The sequence below is a fragment of the Anser anser genome (assembly GCF_964211835.1).
Source record: "Anser anser genome assembly, chromosome: 9".
Lineage (NCBI taxonomy): Eukaryota > Metazoa > Chordata > Aves > Anseriformes > Anatidae > Anser > Anser anser.
Window position 1 is genome coordinate 27,203,118 of NC_139729.1, and position 19,024 is coordinate 27,222,141.

Sequence of the window (19,024 nt, forward strand, 5' to 3'; positions counted from 1 at the left end):
GACTGTGACACAACCGACCATCTACTTCAGAGTTTCTGGACAAAGACTGCTCTCCCATTTTGCTCCGCTCTCAGATGTGCGAGCAGGTCTCAGCCAACATAAACACCAGGTTTTCTTTGTGTCCGAAGTCCAGCATCACTTTGGAATGCCTGAGGCTCTGAGAAACGAACATCAGTAAACACATCCAAAAAAAAACCTCGGAAGGCTGAGAAAAGCCATAATATGGCACTGCCGTCCAAACACTCCTGTAGGCATGTAAAAACACCCCTTCTGCCTACAGCGAGCAAGGCAGCCACCATTAACTACTGAAGGAATAAACTTTAAAAATACAAAGGCAGAATTGTAATGTAGAGATGGATGGCAGACGCTGCTATATTTAAAGAAGAAAAAAAAATCTAACAATCTTTTATGGGTATTTTCAAAATGGTACATCACATCCCATTCCACCTGAGCACTTCTTCTGCAGTCTTCACTCATATCCAAGATCTCACTGTCTTAAAGACCAGCTGACACGATCTTCCGTGAAGGAACTATTTTGATGCATTGCTACAAGACCAACCACTCCTACGGTATCTGCATGATTTCACCTCTGCACTTAGAGGACATTAAAGAACACCAGGACATCTGTTTGGAAAATCTGGTCCCATTTCCTTCTCCTCTTGAGATTCTCACCACAAAAGTCTAAACAAAATATGAAAGTTTAAGGTTTTTTTAATAGTTAAGAGTATCGATCTTTGGCCTACAACAATTTCTAAAAGAAGCACAACTCACATCTGCTTTTATTTGCAGTTTTAAAATGTATTGACGAAGACTGTCAACACAGTGAAGGCCTACAAAATTATCCTTTCGGACAGCACGTGTATCTAAGACTCGACGATGATGTAAAATAAAGACAGCAAGATTTGAATCATTACTTTTCAATGCGATGCCTCTGATTACAATTCCTTCTGGAAGCAACGCATCAGAAATGCAAGATTTTTAGTTTACACTATGTGGAGTTGCACCTCATGAGGTTGCATAATGTGAAAAAAGTTCTGTGTATGAATGGAAAACGTGGGGAGGGGTAAGGGGAAGAATTCCTGGCACTGAGAAAATACACTGAAGTTTCTTTTTTTTCTAAAAGAAAAATCTAATTCAGAGATCTTAGAAGAGCAGAGTATTCTTCTGATACTACAGTCAAAAAAAGCATCGTTCAAAGCAGAGTGGCAAAAACCAGCTGCGGCTGACAGTGTAACACCAGCAAAACAAAACAACAAAAAACCCCACCAAGCACTGATCTTTTCATTTCCATTGACCAGAGCAATATGCTAAGGCTGATGCATTAAAAAAATCTACCTTTTGTTTTCTCGATTGTTTAGTAAGTACATGTATTTCTGAATAAATTATACTGCAAAAATACTTCAATATCATTTCACAAACTCTTCGTTTCAATGAAAACACTATTTTACAGCTAATTCACCACAATCATAATCCCTGAACTACACTTACTTCTCCAAAGGAGTTGCACTGTTACCAACATTAATCAATAAAAGAGAAATAAAAACCTAATATTTCAAAATGGAAATAAAAAGTAATTGAACTGAAATCAAAAAACTGAATTCAAACAATTGAATGATGCACAGGGCATAAACTAAAAATAAATAAATGAATACAACCCCCCTAAATTATTACAAAATTTGAGTGCAGCTGCGTTCAGACCTCACCTACTGAGCTCTGGTGGCTGACAACCAGCTACTTCATGGATTTGGCCGAATTTCAGACGTCAAGACAGTCAAGATGACCCTAAAGTCCATCATGCTCAGCTTCACCTATTAAAAGCGACACCGTTCTTAGAGACACAGAAAGGTGCCGTGAAAACAAGCCCAGCAACACGCAGCTTTGTAAGATTAATGCCTCTGAAGGTCAGATAAGCAGCCACACAGAATTTGGGAGGTCAGGGCATTGTTCCCTCCAGTACCTGTGGAAGTTACATATACTTCACAAAATCTTATTATGCAATAGATCAATTTCTGCTAAGGGTAACAAGCCCTGCAGTAAAAAAAAAAAAAAAAAAAAAAAAAAGAAAAAAAGAAAAGAAGCTGAAGTACTGATCACCTTGCAACAAATGTGAAAAACTATTTATAACTATGTTTACACTAAAGAAAATACTACACAAATTTTGATTTCATCATCCTTATCCCAAGCTAAGTTTGGCAAGGGAGACCTCTTGCTCTCGTCAAGTACAGGGCATTCTCCAATTCTGCAGTCAACAGATAGGGTTTTCTGTTTGTTCTGTGTTTGGTTTTTGCTTGTTTTTAAATAAAGAAATTTAAATATTTCCATATAGTCAAATCTGCAGTTCAAAATTATCAACTGCAGAAGGCTTGCCTACCAGAAGTTATTTCATACTTCACATTTCTACATTCTGAGTGTGTCTGGCACTAATGGAGATAAACATTTCAGAACAGAATTGTCTGAGTCCCGCCTGCTGGCCAGCTGCATTTTGTTAGTGTGTGATCATGCTACAATTCTACTACGGTTCCGTTTTCATTATGTTTTCTATTTTTCTTTTAATGAATGTTTATGATATAAAATGACACAAATAGGAACTAGCGGTTGTTCTTACTGGGATAGCCTGTCCTGTGGGAAAGCGATATTAATGCAGAATTTGAGAACAATGAGATGAGACCACCCCCAGCCTCAAGTACTAACTGCTGATGCTTACCTCAGGAAAGGGTGAAGTATGCAATGAGATGCTTCCGGACAACAGATGTTATTAATTACAATAATTAACCACTCTTTAATTAATAACTTGAGAGAGAGAGATTTCAGGAAAAGGTAAGCAACCACATAATCACAGTTGCTCTGCTCCTTTCTGCTGTGCGTTGCTCCCTTTATAACCCTATTTCTATTTCACGGACACAAGCACCACAGAGCGCCCAGGACTGCCAGACACCGGCCAGGCAGAGCCCAGGGGTGAGATCTGCTCATTAGCGCTCGTGGCTCGTCAACGAGCGAGAGGAATTCAGAAGGCAGCGCTAAGAAACTACCAGCAGCTGCATAACCAAATATAACCAGCGTAACCAAAATAAGCCCTCTGAAGACGCTCACCCAAGTGCCCACCGCTGCTCCCGCATGCCACAAGAGATGCTGCCAACCCAGGTCTGCTTCTGTAAGAACACAGCTCAAGGGCAGAAGGCAGAGCTGCTCAAACTGAACTCCACAGAACGCATGAGCTTGATCAGCGTGTGCTCCCCCAACTCATCCACGCAAACCCCTGTATCCAGAATAACCCCGTTAAACACAAGCATTGCTGGAGAAAGAAACAAAGAGAAAGAGCTAGAAAGAAAGGTAAAAAATAGAATAAATAAATAAAGGAGGGGGGGGATTTTGTTTTTATTTTGTTTCTGGATAAATAACTCTCTCGCCATGGACAATACAAATCCTTCAAAGCCCACTCTGTAGGAAGTCAAAGCCATCGGCTGGCATTCAAAGACACCTCAGATCGGATAAAGGGTTTCAGACAGTCGGATTTTAGAATTTTAGAAGCTTCTTATCTGCTATTCTTCAAGAAGCTACAAAAATAAATTACTGTAACTCACACGTATGATCTTAAACGCATCTTAAACTTTAAACTTTATTATAACAACCTCTCAGCAGAGGGACTGTAGCTGTTTTAAAGTCCTGGTAATTTAGCCCAGACACCAAAAGCAAAAACATTCAGATTAAGGAAAGATTGTTCCCCTCTTACAAAAGAACAAAGAAAACCCTCTGTACGTACTTAAACTATTTTCCAACACAGCAGTGAAACACTTTAATTTCAGCTTTCAAAATGCATTCTCTAATTTTAAACAGATTTTAAAGAAGTTCTATAATTTTTCTACAAATTATTGTGTTTAATACGGACAGATGGCCTCAGAGTCTACTCTACTGTTCTTGAACAGGGCATTTTACTACCATACTGCTCATTCGACTGTAGATAAGGGTCTCATAATTTTTACTATAAGCGCCTACTGTTGGGTGCTTATAACGTGGCAACGAAAATCAGATCAAGGCTGAAACATGATATGCAAGGTTCTGCTCAGAAATAATCCTTAATTATTATATTTTGAATCAAAACTTACAAAGTACGCTATTTTTCCTTTGAACTCAAATTGCAAAAACCACCTTCACAATATGACCCCCATAAGCTCTTTAAAGTAAGTTCTAAAGACAATCCAAGTAACTAAAACGAACTCATAAATTAGACTGAGCAGTACAAATTAAACAAACGCTGTAGCACCCTGAACATCAATTTATATTTGCACATTTCTGCTACTTGATAAATGTATCTTGTCATGTAAGATTTTAAAGAAAAGGTCTTAGAGTGACAAAATCAGTCTCAGTGTGACAAAATCCCATTTGTAAGTGAATAGAGATGATTGAACACAAATACCTTAGGCCAACAACTACAGAGATTACGTTTTGGAAGCAGCATGTGCATAATTGGATCAGATAAACACTAACACTTTACAGATTTTGAGAGCCACCTCTTGTTGCAATAGACAGTATGGAAAGCGATAAGCTACTGGCCCTTCGTACTGCCTGGCCGATTAACATAAATGCTGCACCCCGAGGAATTGCTCCCGACCTGAATTTAAGCTTGGTAATTGCTGAGTGTGTTTTAGACCTGAAGAAGGTTTCACGTCTTTAAAAGCATGATCATTTTTCCCAACTTATATCATGTGCTCTAAAAGGAAAACGCTGTATTTCCCAGCGAATACTGCTTCTCTGGTGCCCTTAAACTGTCATGGCTACTGCTGCACATCTCTTAGATTAAGGAAGCTTATGAAAAAGTTGAGCAGAAGAGCCCGGTATCACCAATACGATTCAGGCTGTAGTGTCATGCTAGGAAGCATTCAGCAACAACAGCAATGGTAGACCCACTTCTTACCTCCTCGCCCTTCCCTGCTGGCATAACCCTTTTTAGGACTACGGTGGGAGATCCCTTCTCTGAAAGCAACGGAAAAGCAGCGATACAGAACTGTAGAAGAATTAATTTTGTTTTAGCCCTCTTTATATATATACAAAAGCCTTTTTTGCAGACAGATTTGTTCACCACAAAAGTAAACAACAGTTGCAGATTCCTTCTGCAGTTGAAGTATTTTCTAAAAACTAAACTCTGTGAAAATACGTAAAAGTTTTTACACTTGCCAAACCTATTAAATGATCATCAGTCTCCAAATGTTCTTCCTCACCTCAGAAGTCACAGAAATAAAAGGATGCAGTGAATGCATAAGCTGCATGCTTACCACCTTTCTATCAGCACGGCTGGAAAGCCACGTTTACAATAGAAGTGCTTCAAACCAGAAAAACGTATCACTGGAAGAATGAAATATTCTTCAATAAACAGCAGTGTTTTACTCTAAAGTAGTATATTACTAATTAAACATACTACCTTATCTTTCCATCTTTGACCAAAAAAGTCACATTTTATAACGTAAAGATTACCTAAAAATTCCTAAATTTTTCAGCAAACAGTCTTAGATGCAAGAATTTATGCTACTACGCACGGATCAATTAAAAAACTTTGTGTATTAGTCCCTACGAAAAAATCAGCATTTGCTTTACACATGCTAACCCATTCCGTCGTTACAAAAACATAATAAACAGTTGCTAAAACCAAGCAGAAGAAAAATGAAAAAAGATGTTCATGTGAACTGTCAAAGCAAAATTTCCCAGAGTAAACTACAATTTTCAGATGTATTGCCTTGCTTTTTAAAAGCAGAGTGTTTCACTGTTCTTCAGCGTAATGAACAACCAAAATGTGCTGAAAGTATCTTTCCTTCCAATCAAACATTTACCCTTCGCCACTGGTGAAAGGCAACAAGATCTCTTTACAAGATCTCGTCTTTTTCAATAAATTTTGCATGAAAACATGTTACCCAAGCACAAAGTTGCCTGCTGTCACATTGGAAGTGTGATAAATGTTTAATGAAAACAACACCACACAGCTTGGTGTCAGACAACAGCTATCACACAGTCCTGCTTTGATCTGAACAGACACTTAAAAGGAGTTCTGAGCGTGCTCTGCACCACAGAACTCTATAACCTATATGCAAATAGGAGAAAATTACCATAAATGACTTCCTCCTGCATCGCGTGGAAAGAGGTAAGGAAAATATGACAAGCTCCAAGAGTGTCTGACTGCTGTCAAACTCGGAGAAGCCCGACATTCCCAATTTACTCCTAACGCCTTCTGCCGAGCCCCGCGAAGCTCCTCGACAGGCAGTTATCACCCGAGGACAGCCAGCAGGACCTCCTGGCCCGCCGCCACGACGGAGCGCGGGGAACAAACCTCTGCAGGCGCTGCGGTTAAATGCCACTGGAAAAGGTCCCCTCGACAGGGCAACCTCAGCAAACCCCGGAAGATCTAAAACACCGAATTAAAAGGAAAAATGAATAATATATTTGAGAAACAAATTCTTCAGCAACATAATACCGCTCCGAGTATTTAAGTAGTCATGAGGCCATTAATGCAAAAACGTATCGATAATCTAATAGGGACCAGAAATTAGACCGGGTGGTTGGGTTTGATTAATGGCACAACACTTCTTCTCTTCATAACAACTGAAAAGCTGCTCTTAATTTATTCCATTAAAAATTGTCAAAAACACTTTAAAAAGTAATTCAAAACTCTCCAACTAAGAAAGCTAGGGGGAAACTAATAAATCTAGCAAAAGTTGTTTAAAGCTAACAAGTTTTTAGTACTTTTTCCCCCCCCAATTAAACAATGAACAATGATCCTTATGAAAACCATGTCTCAATGCCACAACTTACGCTTTTGACCTAGTGAAGACTTCAGACACCAAAATTCAACAGCATGTGCATACGGGTCAGTGAAAATGTGTAGGCGAGCTGCTTTAAAACACATGAATTAAAAAGCACAAGAGATGATTTGATTAGCAGCAAATCTGCAGGAAAGGTATCATAGTGTATAATTACGTGTTTAAGTAAATCAGCATTACAAAGCAGTTTTGAAGGCACACGAATATCACTGGTATGCACAAGTTTCTGGTGCTAAGAGAGGGTTTGGGAAGAAGGAAATCCGCTAGTGCCTGACCCTTTGCAGCCCTGCTCCAGCAGCCCCCTGCCCACCACAGGGCTGCCCACCGCCGCGTGCCTCCATACATCCAGCGAGCTCTGGTGGCACACTCAAACCATCACAGGACTGGACTAAGAACAGTCCATTAGTTTTTAAAAAAACTAAATATATACGTATTTCCCACGTTTGATACCCCATGAGTAAGAATACATGTTAGAACACTTATGGATGGTGGCATATTTAGAGGATCAAAGACAAAAAACCTCCCTGCGTACGTGAGCCAGGTTCAGCGCCGCGTACACCGGTTGAAGAAGGCACCTTGCAACATTTAGAGAAACGCTGCGCAATCTATAGTGCATTTTTAAAAGGTCACTAATGTCCACGACTCAGGATATAGTCTAGCCAATACATTAGTAATTGAAAGACCGTGCAATAAAGAGCAAAGCTTTCCTAATACCACTGTGTTACGCTCTGAAGATGAAGAAGCACAGGGGGGAAGCCCACTGACCCTAGAAATTATGGGGAAATCACAGAAGAGGGGTGTTGGAGTCTGGTGCAGCTGGGGGCGGAGAGGAAAGTTTGCTCTAGTTCTTTACAAGCAAGTAATTGCTGTTTTTCCAGTGAATGTTATTATTTCCTAGAACAAGTGACAAGCGGAGGACAAGGAAGGAAACAAAAGGTGCGGGAAGCCTAGAAGTGATGAGGATGTGCCTCATGGGCGGGCAAGAAAAATCCCGTTCTGGGACTGCCTGGTGAGTTGCTTTAGTCTTACCCAAGGGCACGGCAGACTGTGTGCACTAAATACACACACACCCCTCGCACCTTGTATTGTTTCATTTTAGGAGGGCAGGGGTACACAAGCCTAAGCTCAGCCTGGAGACACCACCAGAAAGAAGCAGAGGGCACGAAGGGCTGAACCTCTTCCAAGGACGGTCTTCACGCAGAGCTCCAGCAACACTCACGGTGTTGTCTCACTCCGACACAGAGACAACGGTCTCCTGGTCTTTATTCAGAGACCTTTTCTGATCAATGTCACCTTTTTTTTTTTTCCCCTTCATATTTTTGGGGGGAATAAAAGAAAAGAACAGAAAAACAGGAAATGAGGCAGTCAATTGTAGGACCTGATAAACTACTTCTGGGGAAATAAACTTTTGCTTTTTTCACAAAAGCAAAATTTAATAAAAGAAAATCACTAGACTAGAACTTACTGGTAAGAGCTAGACACCAGATGTCCGTAATACACTATAAAACTTTGCAGAGACAACAGAAAATGACAATGCAGCACAAAATGTATATTGGTCCTTATTTTATCGATTCCATGTTATTTATAAAACCACATAATATGTCAGTAGATGTAGTGTGTTCTATAAAATTGCAAAGGTGTGGTAACACTTCGATGCAGCGCTTGTCACTAAAGCTTGCATGAGACCAGGAAAGGCAGCTACGTGCATGCTAATTACACCGTACAAGCATTGGCAGAGTTCTGGTGTGTAGTAACCAACAACGTGCACAATATCACTACTGCAGTCGTGGGTCTGCATGACCGCATTAGAGAGCCATACTGTTATTGCAAACAGAGAAATATGATTTGAAACTTGGCCTATGCGACTGGATGAACAGAAAAAGCTCGATGGCCAAGCAACTGCTTTTACTTTGGAAATGCTGGCAGCAGTTCTTCCGAAAAAGTTTTATCGCTTATTGTTTATATATATATATATATATATATATATTCTTCCAGGCAATAAAGCACTTTCTCCCATGCATTGCAACAGAAATATATATATATGTATATATATACACACATATAAGGGAACACAATTCAAACAACTACTATGAGATTAGTAGACAAAAACGAACTGATTAGTTCAGATTACTTGTAAAATGGAAGGAAAATAAATAGCACTGCAGTAGGCGGATAACTGCTTAAGAACATTTTTTGCTACCTGCTTGTCTTCAGCTTTATTTTACATAGTTTACACTGGAAATGAAACAATCCCGATAATATGAAAGATGGATCTCTTTCTGTTTATGAATATTTTAGGGTATACTGCTAGAATTATTTTTAAATTTGCATTGCTTTACCTTTTAAGTGAGCACAAACCTCTTTCAAAGCTTGATAGACCTCTCTCAACTCTACTTGCTGGTTTTTTTTTTTTAAACCAAGTACTGTCAGATGCTGTAAATGAGCTTCCCAACCTAAATTCAAAGCAGCTGTTACCGCAATCTCTCTCCATGATGGCTGAACAAACAGTATATCCCTTAAAACATTTCAGATTGTAAGAACAAAAGAGTTCAGCTGTTTTGCTATGACTGTAATACAGCCTGTCTCCACCAAATAGCTGACACTCATCCAGCATTCAAGAAGTTCAGTGCTCAGCCTTAAAGAATATTCACTGAAACAGGGAATGCCAAAAGGATGACAACTGGATTACCATGGCAGAGTTCTTTTACTCTGGAAATCTCTCAAGATTTTTTCTGCGAATATAAGATTTACTTTGAAGGAACCCAAAGTTGCCTTGATTTACAAAAAACAACAACAAAAAAACCAACCACCACAAACCCTTTCTTCCTCATATCTACAAACACACACAAGTAAAGTGCAGGTCTCATTTTGAAGATTGGGAGAAGGAAATAAAAGCTTAGAATGGAAAAGATACATGTATTTATCCTCAAAATATTCTGTACAGCAGGATATATTCTAAATCTAACTAAACTTTCCTAGGCTCCTTAGGTTTATTTCCTACTCCTCATCATGTTCTACCACAAGTTGTACTTACCAGAATATCTGAATATATAGGAATACAGTTATTCTGATGAGCTCTGATCAAGTTCCAATTCCTTCAGCTCCTTCGGGCTTGCAAGTAAGATTTAATTCCTTCTTGACTGCAAGTAAGAAAAAGTATCTGTGTCTCCCAAGTATCTCACCCAGGCACCTTGATCTGAGGTGTCAAAATGAATTCTCTCACACACCAAACCATACAATGGGAATCTTCATAATACAATCCTCCTCTTCCTTTCCTTCACTTTCAATAAGCAATAACCAAGAGTCAAATACCCTGTGATAAGCGCTGACTTTTCAAAGACTGAATCTATACTCCAGTTCTCCCAGTACAGCTGTTTCAGCCACTGCAGGAACAAACATAGCACTGAGCAACCCATCTATGCCAAGAAAATGCAACTAACACTGATCCTAAAACACCTTCTTCTACGCAAAGCTGAAGCTATAAAGTTAACTAGCACTGGAGAATTTGCATTGTCTTCTCCTGATTTGGCTTTAGGATGATCTTCCTTATAGCTTTCAAGTAGCTATTTTCCAATAAATACATTCCAAACATACATTAATTTAAATTGGAAACTAGATCTGGCCCTTCATGTGTCCTTCCATGGAGTACCTGCAAGAATCTATTCCAAAAAAATTGAACGGTAAGTTGAAAAAAAGCACCATTAATATGTCAGTTACAGCAGAATAAAATGTGTGGTTTTTTTCCTGCCCAAACTAGATCCAACTTAAAACTAGAAAAAAAACCACACAGCTTTTTCAGCAAATGCAGATGCTGGAGGAGGCCTCGCCTATCACCTGCTCACTGGCTCTCAGATGAAGACAGTCGACAGAGCAGGCCCTTCTAGTGCTTGCTTGTCTCTTCCAGCATGAAGTCGGCTGGGTGAACAGCGAAGTTCCAGCCAGGGCAGCAAACTGTTGTGCTGAAGGGGACCAGCATCAGTCGCAGAATCTGCTAAGGCGCTCAGCTCTGGAAACAAGCTATAATAAGAGTTATAATTCTAGCCATACCCACGAGAGGACATCTGACACCACCGCAAGACAAAAATCCTGAATTATAACGTATGCCCTCAAAAGCAAAATTCAGCAAAACCAACTTACTACCTTCAGCTGACCACAGCCAACTACAAAAGCCTTCAAAGCGACTGGGAAACAAAAGATGGTATCTCAGTGCTTTCCTCAGAAATTAGCATCCAGACAGAACAAACGCATGACTGAATCTTGTTGCTGCTGCAGAAAATGAAGAAAAAAAAATGCCAGAAGCCCATAGATTTACAAAGGCAAAAGGTTCACTGAGGTTGCGTTGTGTCGTCCTCCTTCCTACACATCTATAAGCGAGGGAGGGCAGGTGAGCTTCCTTGGCTAGGGAGGTCTTTTCTTTCCCATATTTTTCAGCCACGAAGAAAATAAATACATCAAGAAATGATAGCAAGGAAGAAAGCTGAGAGCTTGGGAGGCTTGAGGAAGTCTCCTACAAAAAGACAATTATAAAACATCTTACTTGGCCTCTTTTTTCTTGGAGAACACACAAGGCAAAAAGAAACCGCAGTGCCTCTCTCTCTTCCTAAATACACGCATGCATTTAAGAAGGAAAACTCTAAGTTCCTAATTCACTCTTACTGGTCTATAGCAGAGTATTCCCTAGACAAATAACTGCATTAACTGCAAATAGCAATTGAATCAAAGAGCTCTGTATTTAAATACATTGCTTTGCGAAACCTTTAACAAACGATAACTTGATGCTGATGCAGTCTAAATCTTCAGAATGACAAATAACTGTAAAGGAAAAAAGCTTCCCAGATCCACACACTCTGTACGGATACACTTTGATCACCATTTGATTAAACTGAAAAACACGTCCCCCCTCAGAAAAGTTTATGAGGCATAGATTATATCAGCATCATCCTGGGTATATTTCATTTTGTAGTCTAATAATGCGCCAAGTAAGAAATCCCTGCACAAAGTCTACTGGTCAGTACCTGGGCTCAAAGGAAACTGGACTGATGTCATAAAATGTTTCTATTATCAGTTTGTACTCTTTGTCCTAACTACCTTGGAAATGACCCAAACAAGACATTTGGTTTTCGGATTTAGCATAAGCAATTTTGTAAGTTATCAAAATATAAAGGTAAATTGTTCGCTTCCAAAAAAAATCTGGGCACTTCTGAGTTCTTCCTACAGCTTGCTGATATTGATCCTTATTACAAAAGGACATAAAGTCAGGCAGTATGCTAATAAAGCACTGCAATATATTCCAACATGATTTAAGATGTGCTTCTATACAAAGTCCAGAAGACCTCTCACGCACCAAATGTATCGTGCTCAGTATGGATTCTTCCCCTACTCAGAGCACTAGAATCTACTTCAGGAGAAAAAAAAAAATTGGGCTGCAACGTCCAGGCTTCTCCTCATTCTTCCACAAGTACCAAAACGTATTCAAACCTCAGGTAAACAGGTAACAGGCACCTTGTTTATGACATACCACAAACATCTCAGAGGCTCCAAGATATTTACAGTGAATCCTACTGAGGGCTGAACACATCTGCAATAACAACAGATGAATCACAGAATCGCAGACTGGTTTGGGTCGGAAGGGACCTCAAAGCCCCCCCAGCTCCCCCTGCATGGGCAGGGCCCCGTGCCCCCAGCCCAGGCTGCCCAAATCCCCCCAGCCCGGCCTTGGGCACTGCCAGGTTCGGGGCAGCCCCAGCTCCTCGCAGCAGCCTGCGCCAGGGCCTCGCCACCCTCATAGAAAATATTACACGTGGGTTAGCGAAATTGGGAAAGTAGCACTTGAAATGAGTGGCCGACACCATCCTTGAAGTTCCCAGCAGTCTACGTACTACAAATAAGGAAAAAAATAAATAAATAGCTAATCCTGAATATTTGCATTATCAATTACATAACCAAGGACAAGCAGTAACAATATCTGAGGGACTACGTAACCAATATCATCAGGATGTAAAAACCAAGCAGGTTATCGTGAGGTATCTACATGAAGGCTGGTGGAGGACGCTGTTCTAGAAATTCCCACTTAGCATTTCAGTGGGAACACACCAAAGGGAAATGCATGACGGAGGTTCAGTACACCAGTGTCTTCCTTTACTGAAACCAACCCATCCCTGAAAAGATACACATCACACTAAAGGTTGCAAGAGATCAAGATGTATAAAGTAGAGGTAACTACATAAACCGCCTTCACTGAAAGCTGTAAAAAGAAGATCAACAATCTAAGTTATTTCAAGCAAAAATAAGGCTGGCAGTATGTTTTGAAAGGCAGTCCATCATTGAAGCATGGCAAGTGCTTCTACTGAAACAATACTTTGAGCCACAAATGAAGACCAACAAACTTCTGTCAACACAGAAGTCGGGGGTAAACCCACCACACACAGTGAAAAATAATTTTTCATAGGAAATAATCTTCATGATTTTCAGTACTCCATTTCTTTTCCTTAAACTGTGGTTATAATGGATCAGAAATTGAGTTACATTCATCTACTGAAGAAAAGCTACTTAGCATATTTGCAAGGCAAGGAAGAAAAAAGAACTGTTAATCATTTAGTTCAAATGATGCCACATGCCAGAGTTTTAAAATACTCAGAATCATGTGATTCAAAGATTTTTAATAATTTCCATTTTGTTTACATAAGTAGCATGCATTATACAAACAAAACAGATTTTTTTTAAAGTAAAACTCTAAATCATTGCCTGTTTTTATTATAGCTGCGTTATTTGTCATTGCACTTACCCATGCTTTGCGCCATATATCTCCTTCTCTTTTCCTTTGCCTTTCTCTTTTACTTTTTCTTTCTCTCTGCCTTTACGCCGCTCTCTTTCACGAGACCCACTATGAGTTCTCCTATGACTGGATCTTTCACTACTTCGACTATAAGAACGTTGACGAGGTCTTGATCGTGATCTACACAAAATCCATAATATTAAAATTTAGCAATTACACATTTTTCACCATCACCGTATGTTAGATTTGTTATTTAGTCCAACTATTTTGAACTCATTTTCAAATCATTTAGTAATTTAATATTTTTAAACAAAAACCTACCAATTTCTCAAAAGAAAAGAAGAAAACATTGCTTCTGTTCTGAAGGAAGAATGCAAAGTAAATTAAATCACACTACACAGTATTCATGCATTAAGAAAATAATCAAGTATTAACAAAATAGTCTTTAGAGCTATTGAAGAAAGTAAGGATGGAAAATCTTTCTTAAGCATTAAACACTGCATTCTTAAATTCTGATCAATTTACCTTGGCAAATAATTGAAGAATTTACAGATGCTATTAAGTGCTTGAATTTACATATTAAATACTTCTACTAACAATGTTCCAACACAACAAAAAAGTGACATTTACAAAACCCTAACTTTAGCCTGCAGAGCTGACATTTACACGCTTTTTTTTTTTATATTCAGGCTTGAAACATGCTGCAGAAAACCTATAAATACGCCAACCCTACAGGCCCAATATCACCAGAAACTGCATACAGGTGCAAGGCTTTGTGCACATACAGTCCTCTGGTTCTTGGCTGCAAGCTGGCTGTAGGATACTCTGTTCTCAATCACATTATCCACTCCTCTGTAATAAATTTATGTTGTTACTGATACACTTGAATGAAAAAAGATCAGGTAGTATTACAATATAACTGCTTCTATGTGTACCCAAAACTGTTTCTCTGTGATTTCTATGTGTGTTTCTGTGTGATTCCTGATTTTTTAGATGATTTTCTAAATTTAATTGTATAATTTATTATCAATCAATACATCTCTGCTGATGGTATATGAGTTGTTAAGTCTTTAGCTACTTATGTGCATTTACAATGCGCATTTAGGAAAACAGCAACTCAAGTTTCCACTAGTTTCTATCACGGCGTACATCTTCATAAAAGTTCTGATCACAACTCTTTGAAAAGTTTCATTAAGTACCAAGAGGGCTGGGGGTAGGGGAGAGCATTTCATAAAATCGTATTAAAAACATTATTTAGCACCTCTTGGACTGCAAAACTCCAAAGGCCTTTAAAAGCAAAATCACATACAGAAGATCACTCAATTTTAAAGGCAACAACTGTTTAATAAACCTCCACAATAGAACAAGCAAAAGAAAATACTACATCCAGATGAAGCTATAAATCAAATTTAGGAAGAATGCTGTTACTGAGTCTGGAATTTGTCCAGCATACTGGGGTTAACATACCTACTCCTGCCATCAAGCCTTTTAGACTAGCACCAGAGGTCAGAACCTCAGTGTTACGTTTCATTCAGCAGATGGCATCTCTTGCAACACTATATCTTCTATTATTGGTCACAGTATTAGCTCTAATACAATAGGTCGAATTACCACTTAAGGGGCGTATTATGAACTATAGAACATTTTCCGTCTCAAAATGGATTTTTATTATTTCATCACAAATTAAAAAGCATCCACCTATTCTTCAGCTCTCAGGTGGAGGAAGTTTTGTTCTGAACAGCCCACTGCCCTGCAGATGAGATCACTTGGACGGTAACCACGATTTCCGAGAACACCGCAGGTAAGATGCAGAGTCAGAAACAGTATATATAATTTAAAAATAAAAATAAAAATGCCCTATAGCAACACAGATCAATTTCATTTGATGAAATGCCTCTCCTTACTTAACAGTGTAGTCCTACAAACAAATAACTGAGGAATCTAAAATATCTGTCGCTAAAGAGCTGACTTTCTCAGCTCAAATTTGAACTTGTTTTCCCATCTACATTTTTCAGTTAAAAGTAACAGCAAATTCAGTTTAATTTAGACGGGTGCTCAAATCCTAGATTTCTGTTCATTCCGTTGTTAAAGTAGAACAAACAGGTATAATTTATAATAGCTATAATTTATATGCAGCCGCTCCGCCCTGTGATGGATCCACACAGAGCTGTGGCCTGCTACCTCTCTCCAAAGATGAGTTTTTCTGAGTTTTCTATTATTGTACAAAGTTTTTTGCAAATATTTCATTTTTCATGATTTTCCCTTAATGGCCCCGAGCTAAAGCGCTCCAAAATAAAAGAAAATCAGTCCAAGTTAATTCTATTTGCTTACATGAATTACAAATAGTAGTTGTAACGCACAGATAAGGCAACACAACTCCAGAAATGCATCTGTTATTGACAAACTGATCCCAGCCATGAATAAGAGACCAAGTGAATAAGGAAAGCTGAGGAAAGGAAACAAGGAACAGCCTAACTTTAATGCTGCCTTCAACTCTTCCAGGGATTTTACCTTATTGGTAAGTACTCCCCAAAGAAACAACCACCTCTATCTTCCCTCTTACAGAGGAGTTTAAAACCCTTCAATATCCAAAACCAACCTCATTTCCTCCAGCTCTGAGGGAAGCTCCGATCTTTTGCAGCCTGGGCTAATTAAATCCACCTGTTAACACGCTCCGTGTCTAATTCTGCGACACCAATTTCAATGAACCAGGTGACAAGAGGATTACTCGGCGAAGAAGCCACGATTCCCCACGCAGCTCGACTGACTGCATTAACAGATACCCTCATGCAGACATCGGGACAGAATTAGGACAGTACTTAAAAGCAAGTCTGGAACGTTGTAGCTTTGAGCCTTTGACTTCGTAACCCACGCAACTTTCTCTACTTCATTTCTATGCTTTTTTCTCCCCTTTCTTTCTTCCTTCTAAAGAAAAAGGTGGCGTTTGTCCTCAAGAATCCACTTTTCTGAGGGAACCGCAGAATCTGAAGCCTCAGAATTGAGATCGTGCTTTGACAAGTTCAGGTAAGGCCACTGGTCTTTCACTAGTACATCTACTTTAATTAGGTAAACTTCAGTAGGAAAATAAGATCAAGAGCAACAAGAAAAGTGATGTTTCATATTGCCAGAACCGCCCTCGGCGTGTGACACTGCCAGCCCTCGAGGGCGCGGGCCGGGCGCAGGGGAGGCCGAGGAGCGGGCTGCAGCCTCCTGGTAAGGACCTACCCCTACTGCCTCGTTCCCCGGTATGTTGCCATTTTAATAAAGCTTTTCTCTTTCCGTAAAGGCCCCAAGTCTGTTATATATAATATTGTTTTAAGAATACTTCATACAAACTTCCTAGATCCCTACATTAAGTCCAAAAACCTCAAAAGCTCTTGGCAGTGGAAAACCATTTCATAAAGTGAAAATTCAAGTATATGAAGTTGCTACTCCGTGCCTAACAAGCTGCAGTGTTGTTCCATCTCCAGAACAGATGAGTTTACCTGTATGCTACCATGGATCAATATTAAAATACCCTGTGACATATACAAAAAAAGGAAAGAAGTAACTTTATGAAATGGAGCTACAAGTCAGAGGTGCCACGAATTAAGTAAACAAGTATAAAAGTCCATGGATCAGGCAGAGAATAAAGATCTATTTTATTGCTGTTGCATTTGTTTTAAAATCCCAATTATTAATATTAAAGCAAGTTGCAAAGTGTTCCAATTACGGAACTATTGGAGGAAAAAAAATCAGGCTGGAGAGTAGACTGCCAGCACGCACCCCCCTTCCCCCAAAGCACCGCGCACAAACACCCACCCACCATGCCAAAGGTTAAGTCATTTAGTCAAGTTCAAAGATCTTCAAAGAGTTCTTAGATCCAGATAAGCCCATATGTTACCAAAATTCTGTGAAAAGCTATTACTTTCCAATCTGCTTTTCATGTCTAACTTACAGAACACACAGATGCTTGGCATCACTCAGTGTCCCTAAATTCTCACACCAGATAATCAAGGCTCACCAATAACTTTCCTATCTAAAATCCTAAGAAATGTCTTTATTCCATCAACACTTAGTCCACTTGTAAAAATTGAAAGTATCCATAAAAGCCCATTCAGTTACTGCACAATAAGTGTTAATTTGCTAATTTCTTCACAGGTAATCAATTAAAATGTAAAATATTGGATAAAATTAGTTGCACTAAATTTAACAGCTGCTCCATAAGCATAATTAGTTTCACAAGGGCCATATGTATTCCGAACAGAGACAGAGTTGAAACAAATAAGCAGATTTTAAAACAAGTTTGAGGAAATCTGCATTTAATTAGCAGGTGGGCACTACAACTGCATAATGTTTTTATACATTTATATTTATGAAGTGACAGAAGATCTAAAGGCTTTTTAAAATGGCGTTTATTGTTTGAATGGGAACTGTTTTGCTGCATGCTAAAGTGATTTAAATCCTTATAGCTCTGCTTTGAAAAAATCATAAATGGTGAAAGAAAACATGTGGAAAACTGTAAAACTAGAAAGAATTTGCGACAAAAAGCAGATACACATACCATAACCAAAAGGAAACTACACTTAATTAAATGTACACTACATCTGGAATATCAGCCTAATAAAACGTGAAACTATTAATTTTCATTGTTCTAAAGGAAATGAGGTCAGTGTCGTTTAGTATTTCCCCAATTATATTGCACTAAAGCATTGAGCTATATCTTATAGGTACAATCTAATCTTTTCAAAACACTGCAATTTGAAAGCAGCCACTGAGATAGACTTTTTAAAGGGAAAGAGGAATTAGAGTGCAAATACAAGAAAGCTCAAACAGAAGGAAGTGAGCATTCCTGCAGTGAAGGTAAGTTTCTGGGGAAAAAAAAAAAAGTGACTTTATTGGCAAATAACAATCACCACTCAAATGGAAGTTTCTGAGATGTTAAGCTCTTCACGAGTATTCTTCTAAATATCTCACAGCTGACACAACTCTTATTAGCTTATTATAAGCTCAACAACCACAAACAAAACCCAACAAATTCATGCCTCTTTAATACTTTGGCAATAAATCAAAAGTCTGGCAAAGAACAATGAAATGACTGCATTGCATCAAACCTGGATATTCATATTGGTAATAAAGACAGCGCAAACACAACTAATTGCAGCAAAATGACATGTTCTCTTTCAAAGCATATTAAGAGGTTTCTTGTTTAACTCAATTTCACGAGCAAGAAAAAAAAAATCATGGTGCAAGTTCTTGGGGAATGTAAAATAACTTCAAGCATCAGCTGCAGTTGTTTAAAGTGTGGAAGTTCATACCTTTTTTTTTTTTTTTTAATTTGAAAAGGATACCTCCATAGAACAGTCTAAGTCACTCTTAGTTTGCAATTCCAAAATGCATGCATTTAAGGAAGTTAAATGTAGATAATACGGTAATGACAAAGTGTATGACAATATGATAATAT

The 19,024-nt window shown here is 38.8% G+C and overlaps 1 protein-coding gene across 6 annotated transcripts in view; it reads right to left on the minus strand.

Annotated features, from left to right (window-relative positions):
• RSRC1 (arginine and serine rich coiled-coil 1) overlaps positions 1-19,024 on the minus strand; it is a 145,184-nt gene that overhangs the window by 99,821 nt on the left and 26,339 nt on the right. For 4 of the 6 annotated variants that reach the window (XM_083848072.1, XM_083848074.1, XM_083848073.1 and 1 more), the window contains one exon: positions 13,591-13,761. The exons of the other annotated variants lie outside the window; for them this stretch is intronic. In XM_083848072.1, the coding sequence (XP_083704198.1) occupies positions 13,591-13,761 (171 nt within the window). The remainder of the gene's footprint in view (positions 1-13,590; positions 13,762-19,024) is intronic. 6 annotated transcript variants of the gene reach the window in all.